An 18,629-nucleotide genomic window follows, 5' to 3' on the forward strand; every position below is an offset into this window, starting at 1 on the left:
TTTTTGTGAAGGGGAGGGGGTGGTGGGTTGTGGATAACTGGGTTAAGTATTTTTTGGATTTTTTGGAGGGGTAGCCATTGGCTGAGAAAGTGTCACAGATGTGATTTAGTTCAGTGGTTAGGGCTTGATCATTAGAACAGATTATTTTTGCCCTGTTGAATAATGTTTTAATAACTCCATATTGTTGTGAGGGGGGGGGGATTGTTGGTGAATGTATCTGCCTGTATGGGTGGGTTTTCTATAAACTGAGAAAACCAAGGTTCCATCAGGTTGGCGGGTGACTAGTGTGTCTAGGAAGGGGAGGTTATTGTTTTCCTCTTTTTCCAGGGTGAATTTGATTCTAGGGTGTTGGTTGTTCAAGTGTGTTAGGAAGGAGAGGAGTGAATCCGGGCCATGTGGCCAAATAGCAAAAACATCATCAACGTAGCGAAGCCATATGGTAGGTTTTTGTGGGGCTGAGTTTAAGGCTTTCTCTTCAAACTTCTCCATGAAGAAGTTGGCCAAGGGTGGGGAAAGTGGTGAACCCATGGCTATCCCCTCTATCTGTTTGTAGAATTTTTCCTGCCAAACGAAATAGCCTGAGTTCATTGTAAACTGAAATAGGGCTGCGATATCGGGAGGAAATTTAGCTTGGATTAGCTCTAAGGTTTCTTTGAGGGGGACATTCGTGAATAGGGAGGAGACATCAAAACTGACCATTATGTCATTATGTTGGAGTGTAAGTTTTTTTTTTTTTTTTTTTTTTAATACTGGCTTTGAAGTGGGCTGAGTTTTTTGTGTGTGATGGTGTATTGCCAGTATAGTGTGAGAGCACTTTGGCTAAATGCTTGGCTAGTTTGTAAGTGGGGGAATCAATGCCATCCACTATGGGACGTAATGGCACATTTTCTTTGTGTATTTTTGGGAGTCCATATATGCGGGAGGGTCTAGAGTTATAGGGTTTTAGTCTGTTGGTAATCTCCACAAGCCAAGAAGTGACCTTCTTAAGGAGCCTATGGAGTTTTCTAATTTGTGAGTTGGTGGGATTGTAATCAATGGGGAGGTAAGTGGAACGATCTAATAATAAAGCCTTGAGCTTACCTGTGTAGTCTTTAAGATTGAGTACCACAGTGGAGTTCCCCTTATCCGCTTTGGTGATCACTATTTTTTTGTTTCTCTTCAATTCTTGTAGTGCCTTGTATTCACTAATGGATATGTTGGATTTTGGAGGTTTTGCTTTATTGAGAACACAGGCTACATCCAATCTAATATCGTTGGCGATGTGGTTTGGAAGTTGGCGAATCCCGCGTTCAATTTGGATCATTACCGCTACACGCGGTTCCCTAGCCGACATAAACAGAGCTATTTCAACGCTAGAAAATGAGCTTTCACTTACACTGAATCACAAGCTTTGGTCGGTCCTACATGACGTCTCGTGTACGGCAGCTAAAAAAGAATTTGAACGAGTACGGAGCCGACATATCAACAAGTTTGATAAATTAATAAAGAACTCGGCATCCAAATCAACACTGTTGTTAACCTTTCGTCAGCTACCTTAAAGCCAGAAGCACTCCACGCTCTGTCACGTGGTCACAACTTCGCCATTGCTCCTAAGAAATTACCGGCCGAGGAATTAATGATCCAAATTGAACGCGGGATTCGCCAACTTCCAAACCACATCGCCAACGATATTAGATTGGATGTAGCCTGTGTTCTCAATAAAGCAAAACCTCCAAAATCCAACATATCCATTAGTGAATACAAGGCACTACAAGAATTGAAGAGAAACAAAAAAATAGTGATCACCAAAGCGGATAAGGGGAACGCCACTGTGGTACTCAATCTTAAAGACTACACAGGTAAGCTCAAGGCTTTATTATTAGATCGTTCCACTTACCTCCCCATTGATTACAATCCCACCAACTCACAAATTAGAAAACTCCATAGGCTCCTTAAGAAGGTCACTTCTTGGCCTGTGGAGATTACCAACAGACTAAAACCCTATAACTCTAGACCCTCCCGCATATATGGAATCCCAAAAATACACAAAGAAAATGTGCCATTACGTCCCATAGTGGATGGCATTGATTCCCCCACTTACAAACTAGCCAAGCATTTAGCCAAAGTGCTCTCACACTATACTGGCAATACACCATCACACATAAAAAACTCAGCCCACTTCAAAGCCAGTATAAAAAAAAAAAAAAAAAAAAAAAAAAAAAAAAAAAAACCTTACACTCCAACATAATGACATAATGGTCAGTTTTGATGTCTCCTCCCTATTCACGAATGTCCCCCTCAAACCTTAGAGCTAATCCAAGCTAAATTTCCTCCCGATATCGCAGCCCTATTTCAGTTTACAATGAACTCAGGCTATTTCGTTTGGCAGGAAAAATTCTACAAACAGATAGAGGGGATAGCCATGGGTTCACCACTTTCCCCACCCTTGGCCAACTTCTTCATGGAGACGTTTGAAGAGAAAGCCTTAAACTCAGCCCCACAAAAACCTACCATATGGCTTCGCTACGTTGATGATGTTTTTGCTATTTGGCCACATGGCCCGGATTCACTCCTCTCCTTCCTAACACACTTGAACAACCAACACCCTAGAATCAAATTCACCCTGGAAAAAGAGGAAAACAATAACCTCCCCTTCCTAGACACACTAGTCACCCGCCAACCTGATGGAACCTTGGTTTTCTCAGTTTATAGAAAACCCACCCATACAGGCAGATACATTCACCAACAATACCCCCCCCCCCCTCACAACAATATGGAGTTATTAAAACATTATTCAACAGGGCAAAAATAATCTGTTCTAATGATCAAGCCCTAACCACTGAACTAAATCACATCCGTGACACTTTCTCAGCCAACGGCTACCCCCTCCAAAAAATCCAAAAAAATACTTAACCCAGTTATCCACAACCCCCCCCCCTCACAAAAAAGATTACTCTAAATCCATCACCATTCCCTACATCCGAGGCACCTCGGAAAAAATCAATAAAATCTTAAAAAAACATGACTTGACCACTTGTTACAGACCACATAGAAAACTGGCATCCCTTATCCGCTCCACCAAAGACCAACCACTTCCCCTAGACCTACCTGGTGTATACCAGGTCCCTTGCAGCTGTAAACTGTCCTACTTTGGCCAAACAGGCAGGACAGCAAATATCAGAATCTCAGAACACAAGGATTACATCCGATTTCACCAGTACAGCCACTCGGGGCTTGCAGACCACGCTCTGGATACTCGCCACAGAATAAGATGGAAGAAAGCCACTGTAATACACCGCAGCAAGTTCAAGTATGAAAGACTATTCATGGAATCAGCCTCGGCCCTTAGGAACATGCCAAACCTCAACAAATTTGGATGCATGAGACTGCCCCAAATTTGGGAAACTTTTATCAGAAGAACTTCAGCCCAAAGGCCAAGAACTACCAATATAGCCTGCCAGGGGGCACCATCAGGACTTTAGGAAAACGCTAGCTTCCTATCTTCAGTCTCATTTGCTGTTATTAGTACTTGTGTGCACGTGTCTTTGTAGTAAGTTCCCAAGAAGATGGCAACGTGACGTTCGCCGAAATATCGGAAAGTATATATTAAAGTTTATTTAATCTATATTTCTAGTATACGCTATCAATTCCTTAAATATTAGTTATCATATAACTCGATGATCCATGGTGTACAAGATAGGATGCCAGAGGAGCGTTTGCCTGAAGGAATGATAGAAAGTGTGTGGCTATGGCAATTGAGCAGGGTAAAAGGGTAGATGTGATGGTGGGCATGAATGACTTGAGAGGCAATGTAAATCGGGTGGCGAGAGATCTAAGATTCTTGCTTCAGTTGTATGAAAGAAAAACACAGAGAGGAAAGATTGTGTATGTGTTGCTCAGGTACGATAGTGATGAGCCAAGCAGAAGAGCACTAATAATGAATAGCATAATAGCCAGAATGTGTCAGAAGAGAGGATTAGAATATGTGGATGCTTGGAGAGCATTTGCCGACAGGAAGGAACTGTATGTGAGAGACCACTTGCATTTGAATGAGGAAGGATGTAGGCATCTGGAGAGATTGCTGTTTCTGAACGAGTTGGTTTGTCAATGCAGGGAAACTAGAATTCCCATGGTGGATGGCAGCAGGGGTGGCCTCTTGTGGGAATGGGTGCTTGGGGGAAGGAGACGACATCAGGCACTGAGTCCAGTGCATGTCTCGAGGGGATAATGATAGGTATAGAAGCAATGACATTTTTATGCTTTATACTGATACCAGGAGTATCTGGAATAAAGGAGATGAATTGGTGGCACTGATAGCATCAGCCTGGCCAATGATTATTGGGATCTCTGAGACGTGGTTGATGGAAGATGATATAATAACAGGAATAGAAGTTGCAGGGATCTCTGAGACGTGGTTGATGGAAGATGATATAATAACAGGAGAAGTAGCAGGATACAGCATTTTTCGGCAGGATAGGAAGGGAAAACACGGTGGTGGAGTACTGCTTATGATAAGTGATGACATATATCGTCTAGGAGTGGGGGACTTTGGAAGGCAGTCACACTAATGGTTTTGAAAGCATATGGTGTGAGGTAGAGGTGGGCAAGACAGGATATTTAGTGGGGTGTTGCTACAAGCCAAGGAGCACACATTGGGTACCAGGAGATGTTTAGGCAGTTGAGTTTTGCAAGTGCAAGAAGAATGATTGTTATGGGAATTTTAATTATTGAATAATTAAAAATCTTGTGTTTACGTGCTTATATTATTCAATCTTTATGTCACAAGTATCCTTAAAATATCAGATTTTAATTATAGCAGTATAAGCTGGGAAGAGGAAAATGCATGTAGTAATAAGGGAATGGAATTTTTGAGGGACAAATGTCTTAGGCAACATGTAATAGAGGAAACAAGAGTTTTGGACTTAGTCATAGCATCAGAAGAGCTGATAATAACTGTGACATCTCTCCACCCAGTTGGAGAGAGTGAAGTGACCTATGGTTTTGTCTCAGAAGATGAATAGACATGCAGGAGTATCAAAGAAAAGGGAACGTATGTGGAATTATAAGGCAGGTGATTATAATAGTCTTAGATATCAACTTGGGACAGTTCCATGGAGGGAGGAATTGGAAGGGTGAGATATCATTAGTGCTTGGGAAATTGTGAAGGAATATTTGTTAGCAGCAATAGTAAGCTGTATTCCACGAGTGAAGAAGAGAACACAATTTGGTGTAAAGTGGATGACAAACAATATCAAACAGGAACTGCAGGTGAAAAATAGTTTATGGAAAAGATATAAGGAGAGGGGTGGAGAGCAGATGCATGAAGAATATAAGACTCAAGCCAGGAAAGTGACTAGTATGGTGAGGAAGGCAAAACTGGAATATGAGAAGAGATTGGCATTAAGATCCAAAGAAAATCCTAGGGAATTTTTTATCTATGTGACCAATAGGAGGAGAAATGATTGTGGAAGAATGACATTGTGGGATAAAAATGGGAATAGACTGACCTGACTAATACAGAGGACATAGTGGTGTTGCGTCGTATATCTCTGATATTGATACATCAAGGCAATATGTTTAACTTTATCCTTTCCTACTACAGCCGCTATATCAAATTCTATCGCATGTACCTCTTTGTTAAGTCGGTTGCGGCATTGTTATGTGATCTTCATTAATATTAATCTTAACATTAAGTCTCACTTCTCTTATACCTTTTCTTACGTAATTTAACCTTTAAGGGCCACCAGAAATTACCTGTTCCCTGAATTCCATGAGCTATCCTGGTCACTCAGGCAAAATTTATTTTTTATCTGCGCCAGCCTGGGTCTTAAAGTTAGAGATAAACTTAACCTTTAGGATAAACATAGATTATCAGGTGCCACTAATAATGTTAACTGAATTCTTAGAAGTCTTGGGTTCTCTGGCTTATTTTATTTGCATTCGTGCCCTACTATTTTCAATTGGGGTATCCCCGCACGCACGCACGCACGCACGCACACGATCACAGGTTCGATGTTTTATGAAGGGTCAGTCATCATGATCAGAAACACATGTAAGTAAGGAATCAAAGTATTTATTAAACTCATTATATAATGCCATACAAGTTAAAGTAGTTATCAAATCTAATTTAAGCTTCTACCATTCTTTCACTCTCTCACTCTTAAAACCATTAAGCATTGACTTCAAAGTGTTAGCAAATTCAGTAACTCAACATATAATACATTCTTAATTACAGCTCAGTTGGACATTTAGGCATTTTAGCACATAAATAATCTCTCGGATTAATTACGACAGAATCTCTATCTAACTGAAAGTTCTTAAAGTTCGTTTCAAAAGCATAGTCATTTACATAAATCTTAGTTCTTCACTCTTTCTTCCATTACAAATTTTAAGATGCATTCTCTTAACACTGTTAGTCAATTCTCAAAAGGGGCTAGAACAAGTGAGAATACTTATCTATTCTTTATCGGTTTTCTTCCGTCCTTCCTTCCTTTGTTACGACTCTGGTTGTCTCGATCTTATCGCCACGTGGGTTACACGTACTCGCCTGAGCTGGGCACCATCGCTCTGCTAAGGTTTTACGTCGATGACCTTCTCTTTGACGGCCTACGGTTGATCTTGCCGAAATCTGCTGCGGTGTCATGCCAGAACTTTTCATAAGTCAGCCCTCAAAAATGAGAGCTGAACTGCGATGAACTGCGATGAACTCTTGGAGCACACGAAGAGAAATGCAGGAACAAGAAAAAACGGGGTGATTTACTTCCGTGTCGCGGGTTTTATACGCTCCCCTAGAGCGCCACCTTTTCGAGTTTGAATTTCTCTTATCGTCTCACCCATTGGTCTCAGGCTGGGTGTCTTCACCGATCAACATACGGGACTTCTTGTTTCCGGGAACGTATGCGTCATGATGTCTTCTCAGATGTGATGCCCGCAGGTGCTTACGCTGCTCTTATAGTATTAGGGCGATCTTTGCCCTATGTTGCTGAATAATATGCATTCTTTCATTTATAATATTTCACTAATGATTTCTCTTATATCTGCCCCTTTTGCTGACTTACATTCATGCTAGACATATAGATACATTAATTTAAATTCACATAATTCACAGTTTATCATACAAGATGTTGTTACAAAAAAAAACATAGTTACACTGCGCTAAAAGATAAGTATGCATATATATTTTTTGTTGATTGTTAGATTCTGGAATGGTGACGTCATGTAAAATTTGAAGACTAACAATTCCACTGTTAGTCTTTCAGATCTAACAGTGGAATTGTTCAATGAACACTTTATTGGAGTATTTCATCCTGGAGAAATAGGTTTTAATACTAGAGGGATAGGGTAGGTTCAAGGTTTAGAGGTGCAAGAGGAGAGTGTGTTCCAAATACTGAGTACTCTGGATGTCAGTAAAGGGGTGGGACTCGATGGTATTTCACCACAGGTTTTGAGAGAATGTGCTCAAGAGCTCCGTTGACCTGGCTTTTCAATGAAAGTCTGGCTATGGGAAAGGTACTCAGGGAATAGAAGGAAGGTAAGATAGTGCCATTGCATAAGGGCAGTAGCAGACTGGAAGTGTAATTATAGGCCATTGTGTGTCATCAGTAGTTGTTAAGGTCTTGGAGAAATTAATGAGGGACCATATACAGCGTTGGGCAGATGAGGGTAATGTTATCTGTGAGAATCAACATGGATTTGTTGAGGGGCACTCTTTCTTTAGTAATATGATTGCCTTTCATAATTGATGAGGGAAAGGCATATACTGCCTTTTTTTTTTTTTTGATTTTGCAAAGGCATTTGACAGGGTGCCACATGATAAGCTGATATTTAAGTTGCAGCACATGGGTTTAGATGTTGGGTGTTAGTCAACTGGATTCAGGATTGGCTGTCTGATGAGAGTTATGTATGGTGGGGCAATATCAAGGAGGCAGAAGGTTACAAGTGGAGTTCCACAGGGCTCAGTACTGGAACCTGTATTGTTTAACCTTTATATCAATGACATTGTCAATGGATTGCCAGGGGATATTCAGTTGTTTGCAGATGATGTGAAGCTGGACAGGGTTATTAGTAATAGTGCAGATGTGGCAGCCCTCACGAGGATTTGAATAAACTAGACAGATGGGCAACGAATGGGTTGTGGGTTTAATGTAGCAAAATGTAATGTCTTGAAGTTTTTGATACATCAATTGGAGGCTGCATACTCAATTGGAGGAGCTGTACTGGAGGAAGTAAGGGAGACAAGAAATCTGGGGGTGATGATTGATAGAAAACTGAAATTCAGGGAGCATATTGCAAAGGTGGTGAAGGTAACCCAGAGGATTGCTGCAATACTGAGAAGGACGCTGACCTGCAGAGATAAAAGTTCTCATTCCATTGTATGGACTATACTTTTGTTCTCAAATTTGGTCCCAGGATTTGAAGGGGATAAATTAACTGTAGAAAGGGTACAGAGGCAAATAACAAAGATGGTATCAGGACTGTACAATGTTAGTTATGAAGACAAGCTGAGGGAATGTGGACTGCAGAGTTGGGTAGATAGAAGGAGAGGTGATATGATTGAGACTTTTAAACTGTTGAGAAGCAGTTACAGGGTTGACACTGAGGAGTTCTTTCACTTGGTGGAACAGCAGGAAGGCGCGATGGCAAGGGGGGGGGGCATCCCTGGAAGTTACGGAAGGAACTGTGAGCAAGAGGGTGACGAATGGTTTCTTTGCATGAAGGGTAGTTGAACCATGGAATGCATTGCCTGATATAGTGGTGAGAGCAAGAACGGTCAATGAGTTCAAGGAGTGGTGTGATAGACTTTGTTTCCTAGGAAGGTCCTCCCACAATGACTCTCTATACTCCACGGAGGCCTGAATAATAATAATAATAATAGCATATTAAAAAATTCTGATTTAGAATTTTGGATTTTTTTTTCATCTAAATTCTTAATTTTAATGGTCTTTCTGATCTATTTAGTTCATTATAAAGATTTCAGGTGATATTAATTTACGCTAACATGACATTTTGAAATGTAAACATTTAATTCTGAATTTTCATTTATAATTTCATACTCATCTAGTTCTAGTTCATACTCTTTTATGTCTCCCATTATTGTTTGTATTTTTCCTTTGCCTGTGTGTTTTGTGTTCTTTGTTTGGTTCTATGCAGTCTTTTTTTTTTTTTTTTTAATGTTCTGCCTTCAGTGTACAGTGTCCCGCAATTCCCTTTGTCCTGTTTTCCATAGTTTCCTTCTCTCTCTCTCTCTCTCCCTGCCCTGCAGTTTCTTTAGTTTTTGTTTTTGTTTTCGGATTTCCATTGCTCTATTTGTTTTGTCATTTCCTTTTGTTAGGTTGTGTATGGTTCTTGCCATACGTAAACATTATTCTGTCATTAGTCCACTATTTCTTTGTCTTCTGATTGTGATACCTAGTTACAATGGCATTCTGAGGAGTTCCATAGTGGACAATATGTTAAACATCATTTATATTTAATTATTTTGCAGAGATTTCTTGCAATAATTTGTTACTGATAGTAGTATTTAATTTTAAATTATGCATAATCATGTATGTATTACATTTTGTACTTATAGGTGGCAGCTACTCTCAACAATCTTGCTGTTCTCTATGGAAAAAGAGGAAAGTATAAGGATGCTGAGCCACTTTGCAAAAGAGCCTTAGAAATTAGAGAAAGAGTAAGTGCAGTTACTCTTTACCGTGAAATAGCTAGGTAATCTTCGGAATATAAAATATATTGCACTTCACTGAACCTAGGTAATTTGTCTTCTAAATCCAGATATTAAATTACCCAGGTTCACTCATTTGCTTCTTCACATTGCAAAATTCATATATCTTTTTTTTCTCTAATATATGTATATATTTCTACTGTACACTGTAATAAGAAGTATAATAAATACATATTATACATATTTTCTTCTTTCAGTGCCATCTCCTATTAGAGGTCGGCAACCATCTTGGCAAATTTTGAGCAATCTTCAGCCATTCTGAATAGTGTCCTCTTCTTCCATTTATCTTCATCATCATAATGCTAATTACAGATATAAACCATATTGGTCTTTTCCAGCCTCATTATCCCTATACTATCCTTTTTTGAGGTCTACCCGGCCTTCTCTTTCCAATTGGTTTATATTTTATTTATTTAGGATATCTGGTGTTGGCCATACAGTTTACATGTTCTATCCATTTTTGTTTATAATTGTTTAGTTTTTCTTGATTGATTTTGTGTGATTTTTATTTTTAGTTCTCTAGTGATTTAGTTCTCTGTTGATTTTGTTTTTAGTTCTTTTAAAATATCTTTGTTCCTTTTTTGGTCAAATAACGTTTATTTTGCAGTTCTCTTCATAAATTTCATTTCACGTGTTTTTATTCTTTGTTTATTTTGTTTATTTATTGCCCAAATTTCACTGCCATATAATAATGTGGGCACTTTTATAATCAGTTGAAGTATCTTATGAAAAATATAAATATTTTTTATAGAGAACCAGAGGGCCTGCCTCTGGTTCTCTGCTGAAAACTGCCCTTATTTCTCTGCCGGAAAACTGCCTACCGATGTTCGGTTTAGTCCTCTTTTATTTTCGCCTTCTCGGGACCTTGCACCAAGGGTTGTAAACCCCAAAGAAATCGGCAGTTCTCCTTGATCCTTTTGTTAAGGCAGGCCCGTTCTTTTTTCTCCTTGGTGCGCTCTTTTTTTTCTTTGCCTTATCAGGCAGCAGAAACTTCTCTGAAACTAGCTTTGAAGGTGTTCATGCACAGAGCTTACAAACAACTTTCTCACACACTTAATCGTAAACAACTTTCTTGTGCTCTTATACATAGCTATTATACATTATACAAAAAAGTTCCAATGGCAAAGTGTTGCTTTTGTTTTTGACATTCTAGAAACTTTAGTTAAAACAGTAAATACAATCAATTCCCATAGGGCAGTGTTTCTCAAAGTGTGGTACATGTATCCCCGGGGGTACGCAAAAGGTTTTTAGGGGGGGGTGTGGCAATTTTTGGCTATGCATCATTAATGCATGGAATCATTATATTTCTCAACAAATAGTGCAATTAGAGACAACTGAGATAAAAACAGCACTAACTAATGAATCACATCTCCTCTCCAACAGAAACTGCTGTATAGACTCAAGCAAAACCTTATGTTGCCGGTGCAACATATGGGTTTGCTTGACACCACTCCATCGTGAATGTGTTAAACTAAGAAATATATACCTATATAGTGAATGTATTTCAGATATTATGGAATTCGGTTGAAGAGAATTAGCATTTCAACTCAAACTCTATATCTGCTTACATATAAATTCAAATAAAATAGACATTTACAATGAAAAAGACTTCGTTTATTTATTATATGATAAGGGGGTATTTGGTAATAATGAAAATTTAAGAAGGGATACGTGGATATCTGAAGTTCGAGAAACACTGCCATAGGGTTATTTACATTAAATATTTAGCAAAAATTACATAGAGACAAACAATGTTATTTTTGTAACAGTTCTCATGAGACTTGACCTCTGTAAAAATCGATGTAAAGTACTTTGGTATTTTTAAGCTACATCCAGTTTTACATTACCATCTAATCCAATTTTTTTAACAATTTAATCATTTAGTGTGTTGACTTTGTTAAATGCTTTCTCAAAGTCGATGAAGCAAATGAATACTTCCTTGTTTTGGTCCCTGCATTTTTGGAATAAGATTTGAGAACAGAAAAGAGCCTCTCTCATTCTCAAACTGCTTCTAAAGCTGATTTGGGTATCACTGATGGTATCTTCACATTTTCTGTATATTTTTTTTTGAATTATTTTCAGAAACATTTTGAGAAAATGACTCATTAGTAGTCATTACAAGTTTTGGCATTTGCTTTTATAGGTAGCATAATGAAGGTCCACTGTAACTAGTTTTGAGAGATTATGCTTGTATTGTCGATCTTGTTAAATAGCTTAACTAATATAGTAATGTTGTCGTCCTCTAATAACTTTGCTGTTTCTGCTGGTATTCTATCAGGCCTATGGCTTTACCATTTTTAGCTGAGTTCAGCACATATTCTGCCTCTGATCTTAGAATGCATGAACCGTCCATCTTTCATAAGTATTTTGGTTTTGTCTGTTATCAGTAAAGAGTTCTACACATTTCATCCATTCTTGTATTTTATCATTCTTTTCAGATATTAATTCTCCCTTTTTGTTTTGAAGGATACATAGTTGTTTTTTCTTAAATATACCTGAGGTCTCTTTCAGCTTTTTGTGTAGATTAAAACTGTCATGCTTTTCCTTTAGAAATTCTATTTCTTTACATTTTTCATTCATCCAGATTTCTTTTGCTTCTTTGATCTTGTCTTTAATAATTTTCTGAACCTCTTTATATTTTGTTAGACTATGATTTTTATTATGATCTGCATTAATCCATGAAAGAATTTCATCAGTTATTCAATCTTTCTTTTACTGCTGTATCAGGACACAAAGTATCACACATTTCTCTATGAAGATAGATTTTAATATGTTCCATGATTCATCAACCATCATGATGCTATCATTCTTGATAAGTGTTATCTCTCGATTCAGATCTTAACTCAGTTTTTTCCTTATTTCTGGATTTTTTAACTTTCCTGGGTCAAATATTTTTTGTTGATGTTTCTTAAGTGTAGCTTTCAGTCTAAGTTTTAACTTTATCTCCAGGTAGATTATGATCAGAAGCAATATCTGCACTAGGATAGGTTTTTGTGCTCTTTATGGAACTTCAAAATCTTTGATTAATTAGCAAGTAATCAATTTGGTTTCCAAGTATATTTGAATTATTATCCTGTGGTGATCACCAAGTATATTACATATTATATTATTATTAGTAGTATATTATATATTACATATATAAAGAAATTTAATACAGTAAATTTTATGATTCCCCTAAAACTGGCCTGAGTAGATAAATCCCTTAGGTCTCTAATTAAGTAGATGTAAATAAGCATATGTCATGGTGATGGAAAGAAGCATCAAAGATGAAACTAAATTCATCCAAAGATTAAACACCATGCTAGCCTTTGATGTTTTTACATTAATAAATACACAGATCGATTTGAATACTATAGAAATAACATGGATATAATACATAATTTATATCATATATTTCATCCACATGGCTTTTTTTGGGTGATTAAAGGCAAATCAACCAAAATCAAAATAGCTAGAGATCAGATGCCTGCACTTTCACCAGAATTATTCAGATGACATTTGTAGTGTAATTAATGTTTGTTATACATCCATGCAGCTACTCTTAAATTTACAATAATGTAAAATTTAACAATTTTACGTTATTGTTAATAAATATATAATCACAGAAAAATTTCCAGTTTGACTTTAATTAAAATCAACTATATTGAATTATTAATGTAATGTGTGTAAAATGAATTATTTTATATATATATATATATATATATATATATATTAATATAATTAAATATATATATATATTAATATAATTAAATATAAATCTTAAAGTCGCCATCTCTACTCTTATTCATCATCAAAATTGATCACATGAAAGAAAGTAGCAATAAACATGATATCAGAATTGGAGATATACTTAGCTCCTTGCTTATGCAGATAATGTTATACTACTATTAAACAAATTCCAATATAAGTCTCTAGGAATCTTTAACTAAATTGAATAATAGCTGTAACAAATTTGTCATGAAAATTAGTAATAAAAAGACCAAAACTATGAAGATAGGCAAGAACATGAAAAACTTCAACTTCATTCTCATTAGGGGACCTATAACAAATAAAATATTTCAGCTATTTAGACACAATTTTTAGTGATCATGATGGCAAATTAAATATGGAAATAGACAATAGAATAAGCAAAACTGGTATGGTGGGTATTAAATTCTGAATGAAAGAAGATTAAACCTATAAGTGCTTCATTCAGAATTTAACACGAAATGTCATTCCCAGAATCAGTATTGGTTTATCAGACTAAATAAGATGATGTTAACTTACCAACATAATTCCTTTTTCTTTGTACATACGGTTTCGAGTCATTTAATTGTAGATAATTCTTTTAAATCTCCTAATGTAATAACTGTGTGCTTTCTATAAATAATTGTGTACGAGAGGGAGAACGAAGTAATCAGCTTATAAAAGGAAATGGCCTGAAGCAAAACACATGAGCAAGGCAGAGTAGCACACGAGTTTCTCCAGGAACCTCACCAGAGTATGATATGGTGCTAGTTGCCAGGGAGAAGTAAGTGCCATGCGCAGTAAAGAAAAAGAGTGACGTAGGAAGAAACCCATAGGGTGCGCAATATAAAATTGGTTGCAGTGCCTAGAGTTCTCTTGGTCCTTTTCTTCAACGGAGTGGTCAACGAACTCAGGAGGTCGGAGGGCCACGTGGATGTGTCCAGGAGAGTTCGAGAGTCAACTTGTAGCCAAGCAGAGCAAAGTTCCCCAATCCAGCAAGGATCCCATTAGAGAATAGAATGCCATGCTGAACTGATTGACCTGAGAGCGGCGAACCTACCTGAGACCATTGCAGATTCGCGTAGATGAAGTCTCATAAGAATCATGCCTGGGTAAAGTAGACTTTTGATATGTTTTATAATTACTGAGAGAATCGTGTTGCTAGTGTGATGGACCTTCAAATTGCTAAGACTGAATAGTGAAAGGACTTTGGTGTTCTCACTCAAGAAATTAGAGAATGTTTGAGCTTTAAGCTGAAGAGCTGTGTAGAATTGCTTCAGAGATATTTTCACCGTGTCAAGTGCAAATCTCTTCCAGAAATGCTGTTAACGGAGTATAAGATTGCCCTGTAATTGAACTGTAATCCTTAATTAATGTCTTAGAGAATGTGTAAAAATATAACGTAATTAACAGAGTACTCTAGGGCTTTAGTATTGATATAATAATATGCTTGAAATGATTTGTATCTGTATACTTTCGTAAAATTGATGATTAAATGTTTTTTTGTTATGTTAATTTATTGACCCTGATTTTCTTCCTATTGAACCGCTCATAAAAATTGAACCAAGGCGGGGAGGGAATGAAAGTAAAGAAGGCTATGAATGCAAAGCAATTCTTGATAGTTTAGATGATCTAAATAATTAATAGTTTCGGTTAAGATAAACATTGTAGTGTGCTAAGCTTTAACTTAATTCCTTGATATTGCATTGTTCAACTATCTAAGACAGAGTGGCACAGCTAAAAATAAATTTCTCTAAGTCTGAAAGGGAATTAGCACCAGTGCAGAACAAAGGAATTGGCGATAAGCCATGGCAGACCCTTGATGTGCTGATACACATGCACTACCGATTGGACTGATTCATGGCCTGGACCGAGCTATGCGACTGCATTGAAACCAACGTAAACTGAATTTATAGCAAGTTACTTAAGAATGAAAAGACATAGCATGTTAAAGAACCTCGGAGATAGTAAATTCAAATAAGAGAGTATTAAGACGAAGTCACGAAGGGAACAACAGCAAATCTGACAAGGGCGCAGCCAAGCAAGAATTAGTTAAAGGAATTAATAACAACAAGCAATAACTATATAAAAACAAAATTTTACAGTGGGGAAGCCAGTTGAATAAATTTATGTGGAATACAGAAAAATTAATCAAAACACTAAAACTGGCAATGCACATGACAATGTTCAAACCAGTTTTAATTTCTGGATGTGAGAGTTGCGTTAAATTTATAAACTCTTAATCTTGTATCCTTTTGAATTTGGTTAGGTTTGAATATATTATTGATCCTTCCTGTTATCTTTAGAAAGTTTGAAATTTTGATATCAACATCAGCTTCTTTTGTGTATGATGCAGTGCATCCAAGGTATTTGAAGCAGTTAATTTGTTCTAAAATTTTATTTTCAGTCATGATTTTACTTCTGACTGAATATGGTCCTGTAAAAGGTATGATTTTTGTTTTATCTATTAATATTTGCATTACAATTTTTTTAGCAATTATGTTTAAGGAGCATATTGAGCTTTGGAGTTCACCTTCACTTCTTGCTATGATTACTTGGTCATATATAAACAAAACGGTATTAAATATACTTCCATGATCCAGTTTAAATGCTGTTTTTTTTTTCTTCCATTTCTTTAATATAGATATTTAATAGGAGTGGTGACATTGTGCATCCTTGATCGATGCTCTGTTTATTGATATCCATTCTGTAACTTTTTCATTGATTCTTTCAGCTGTTTGGTTGTTTTGATCACGTTAGTTATTGCAGCAAGTAGCTGATTTGGAATGTTTAGATTTTTGATTATGGTCCACACTTTGTTCCTTAAGACTCTGCCAAAGGCTTTCTGTATTGAATTTGTAATATTTTTTCATTAATATTTTTAATGTAAAAGCTGGGTCAATGCATGATTATCCTTTTCAGAAGCCATTTTGTTCTTCGCAAAGTTTATCTTCTACATATGATTTAAATTTTGAAGTTAACATTTGTGCATATAACTTATAACGAGTATTTAGGAGACTTATTCCTCTGTAGTTTTCGCAGCTGCACGTATGCATTTTTTATATATTGGAATGATAATTGATTATTCCAACTTTTGGAAATTTTTCCTTGCTACCAGAAATTGCTGAATGATTTTAAAAGTCGTTTGATGAATAAGATGCCCACATATTTAATAACTTCTATATTTATTCCATCTTCTCCAGGGGATTTTCCTGATTTGCATTGCTGTATTGCTTGTTGGATTTCTTGTAATGTTATTTCTACCACTGTATAATTAGTAGCTAGCATTATATCAGTTTTAGATTTATTACTATCTTGCCATAAGTTTTGGAAGAAGTCCAGCCAAGTTTTCTCTTTGATTATTTTAAGATTATTTCAACTACTCTGAGACACAACTTATTTCAAGCCCTGAAACTTCAGATCTCTGTAGCCCAATCACACAGAGGAAATCCAGGAAGCTCTATCATTTACCAAGAATGGCAAGGCTGCTGAAGTTGATAGCCTCCTCCTCGAGTTCCTTAAACATCTTGGGTAGCATGGTAAGGCATGGCTGTCAGTCCTGATTTCCATATCATCTCTAATGGAGAACTACTAGCACTCCGGCGAGAATCTAAGATAATTGACGTTTCCAAGCCAGGGAAAGACCCCAGCTCCGTTGGAAACCTTGTCCCAATTGCCCTTCTATGCTCAACCTACAAGGTCCTGGAAAGAATCATACTGAAAAGGATCTCCCCACTCATTGAGATGAGTGGGGAGATCCTTTCTCCCTATGGAGCAAGCTGGCTTTAGGCCTGGCAGAAACTGCTGTGACCAAGTCTTGGCTTTAACAACTCAAATTGAGGCTAGTTTCCAAAAGAAATTAAAATCGGGAGCTATCTTCATTGACTTGACATCAGCCTATGATACAGTCTGGATGAGAAGCTTGCTCTCAAAGCTCAGTTTCAGATTCATAAAATGCAAACCAATTACACTTCCTAGATTCCATGCTTACAAACAGAACAATTCAGGTCCATATTGGAGGAAGGAAGAGCTGACCCAGATTCTTTCAGAATGGATGACCCAGGGCTCTGTTTTGGCTTCAACTCTTTTCAACATCTATATTTTGGACATTCCCTTAACAAGATCAAGCAAATGTATGTGCACAGATGACACCTCTTTTCAATTTCCTGGTGGTTGTCTGCACACAGATGTGAAGATTCTCGAGAAATATTTCGAGCAGTGGCACCTAAAGCCAAAACAGTTGCACCTTTCCATCTTAACAAGGAGGCAAACCACCAACTTAACCTAATTTTCTGTGGCAACTCAAGCATGATCCTCACCTACATTACCTGGAAATAGAAGTCTGACCTACAAAAATCATATTTGTAAAGTAAAAAAAAAAAAAAATCAACATCATCTCATGATTACATAACTATGCGCATGATTAGTGAGACTCTGAAATCTGCCCCTTTGTCATGGCTACCAGTGCTTTCCAACATAGCCCCCACCAAATATATGAAGAAGACAGACTTCACTAAAAGAACTGCACAAATAACTCCCTTCTGCCTTTCCACTCAATCCTTATAAATCCCCCTGGAACCCAGCTGAAATCAACGTACCCATTTTGGGACATAACTGGAGCCTTTTCTGGCCCAGCACTTTCAGTTCCTGACATGCAGAATCAATAAATGGCTCTTGTGAAATACCCCTGCAGCTGCCAGCCAGTCTTCATCCTTCCAAGAAGGCTATGGACAACAATCAACAGAATGAGGATAGATTCGGCTATCTCCTGCATAAATGGAATATGGCAAGTAGCCCTTATCTTCATCCTAATTTGACAGACCATCAAACATATCAGTGACTGCCCTTTTTGATGTTTCCATGGCAACCTGAAGGAGATATACAAAGTGTCAAAGGAGGCTCTAGAGTGGCTCTCAACATTGGACATTGAACTATAGCTGAATGCTGCCATAAAAATAAATAAATTTCAAAGTCACACTTTTTCTTTTACCTCCTTATTCATTTTCGTAGAATTTTGCATGCATTTGTAAAATCTGTTTCCAATGTTACTATGAAGCTCTCCCCAAGTTTCTCTATTCTTTTTCTGGCATGCTTTTTATATTTATAATTAATTTCTGCTTCGAGTGATTTTGTGTTTATCCATTGTTTATATGCTTCTTTCTTCTCTTTGATTATGTCTTCAATGTTTTCATTCTGATAT

At 37.1% G+C, this 18,629-nt stretch overlaps 1 protein-coding gene across 4 annotated transcripts in view; it reads left to right on the forward strand.

The window, feature by feature from the left end:
• Positions 1 to 18,629, forward strand: part of LOC150101606 (kinesin light chain-like) — a 465,700-nt gene that overhangs the window by 182,875 nt on the left and 264,196 nt on the right. For all 4 annotated transcript variants that reach the window (XM_090400088.1, XM_090400087.1, XM_090400086.1 and 1 more), the window contains exon 7: positions 9,551 to 9,652. In XM_090400088.1, coding sequence (XP_090256214.1) covers positions 9,551 to 9,652 — 102 coding nt within the window. The remainder of the gene's footprint in view (positions 1 to 9,550; positions 9,653 to 18,629) is intronic.

Source organism: Typopeltis vanoorti, chromosome 11 (assembly GCF_054136105.1).
Source record: "Typopeltis vanoorti isolate ZY-2024b chromosome 11, IOZ_Tvanoo_1.0, whole genome shotgun sequence".
Classification (NCBI taxonomy): Eukaryota; Metazoa; Arthropoda; class Arachnida; order Uropygi; family Thelyphonidae; genus Typopeltis; species Typopeltis vanoorti.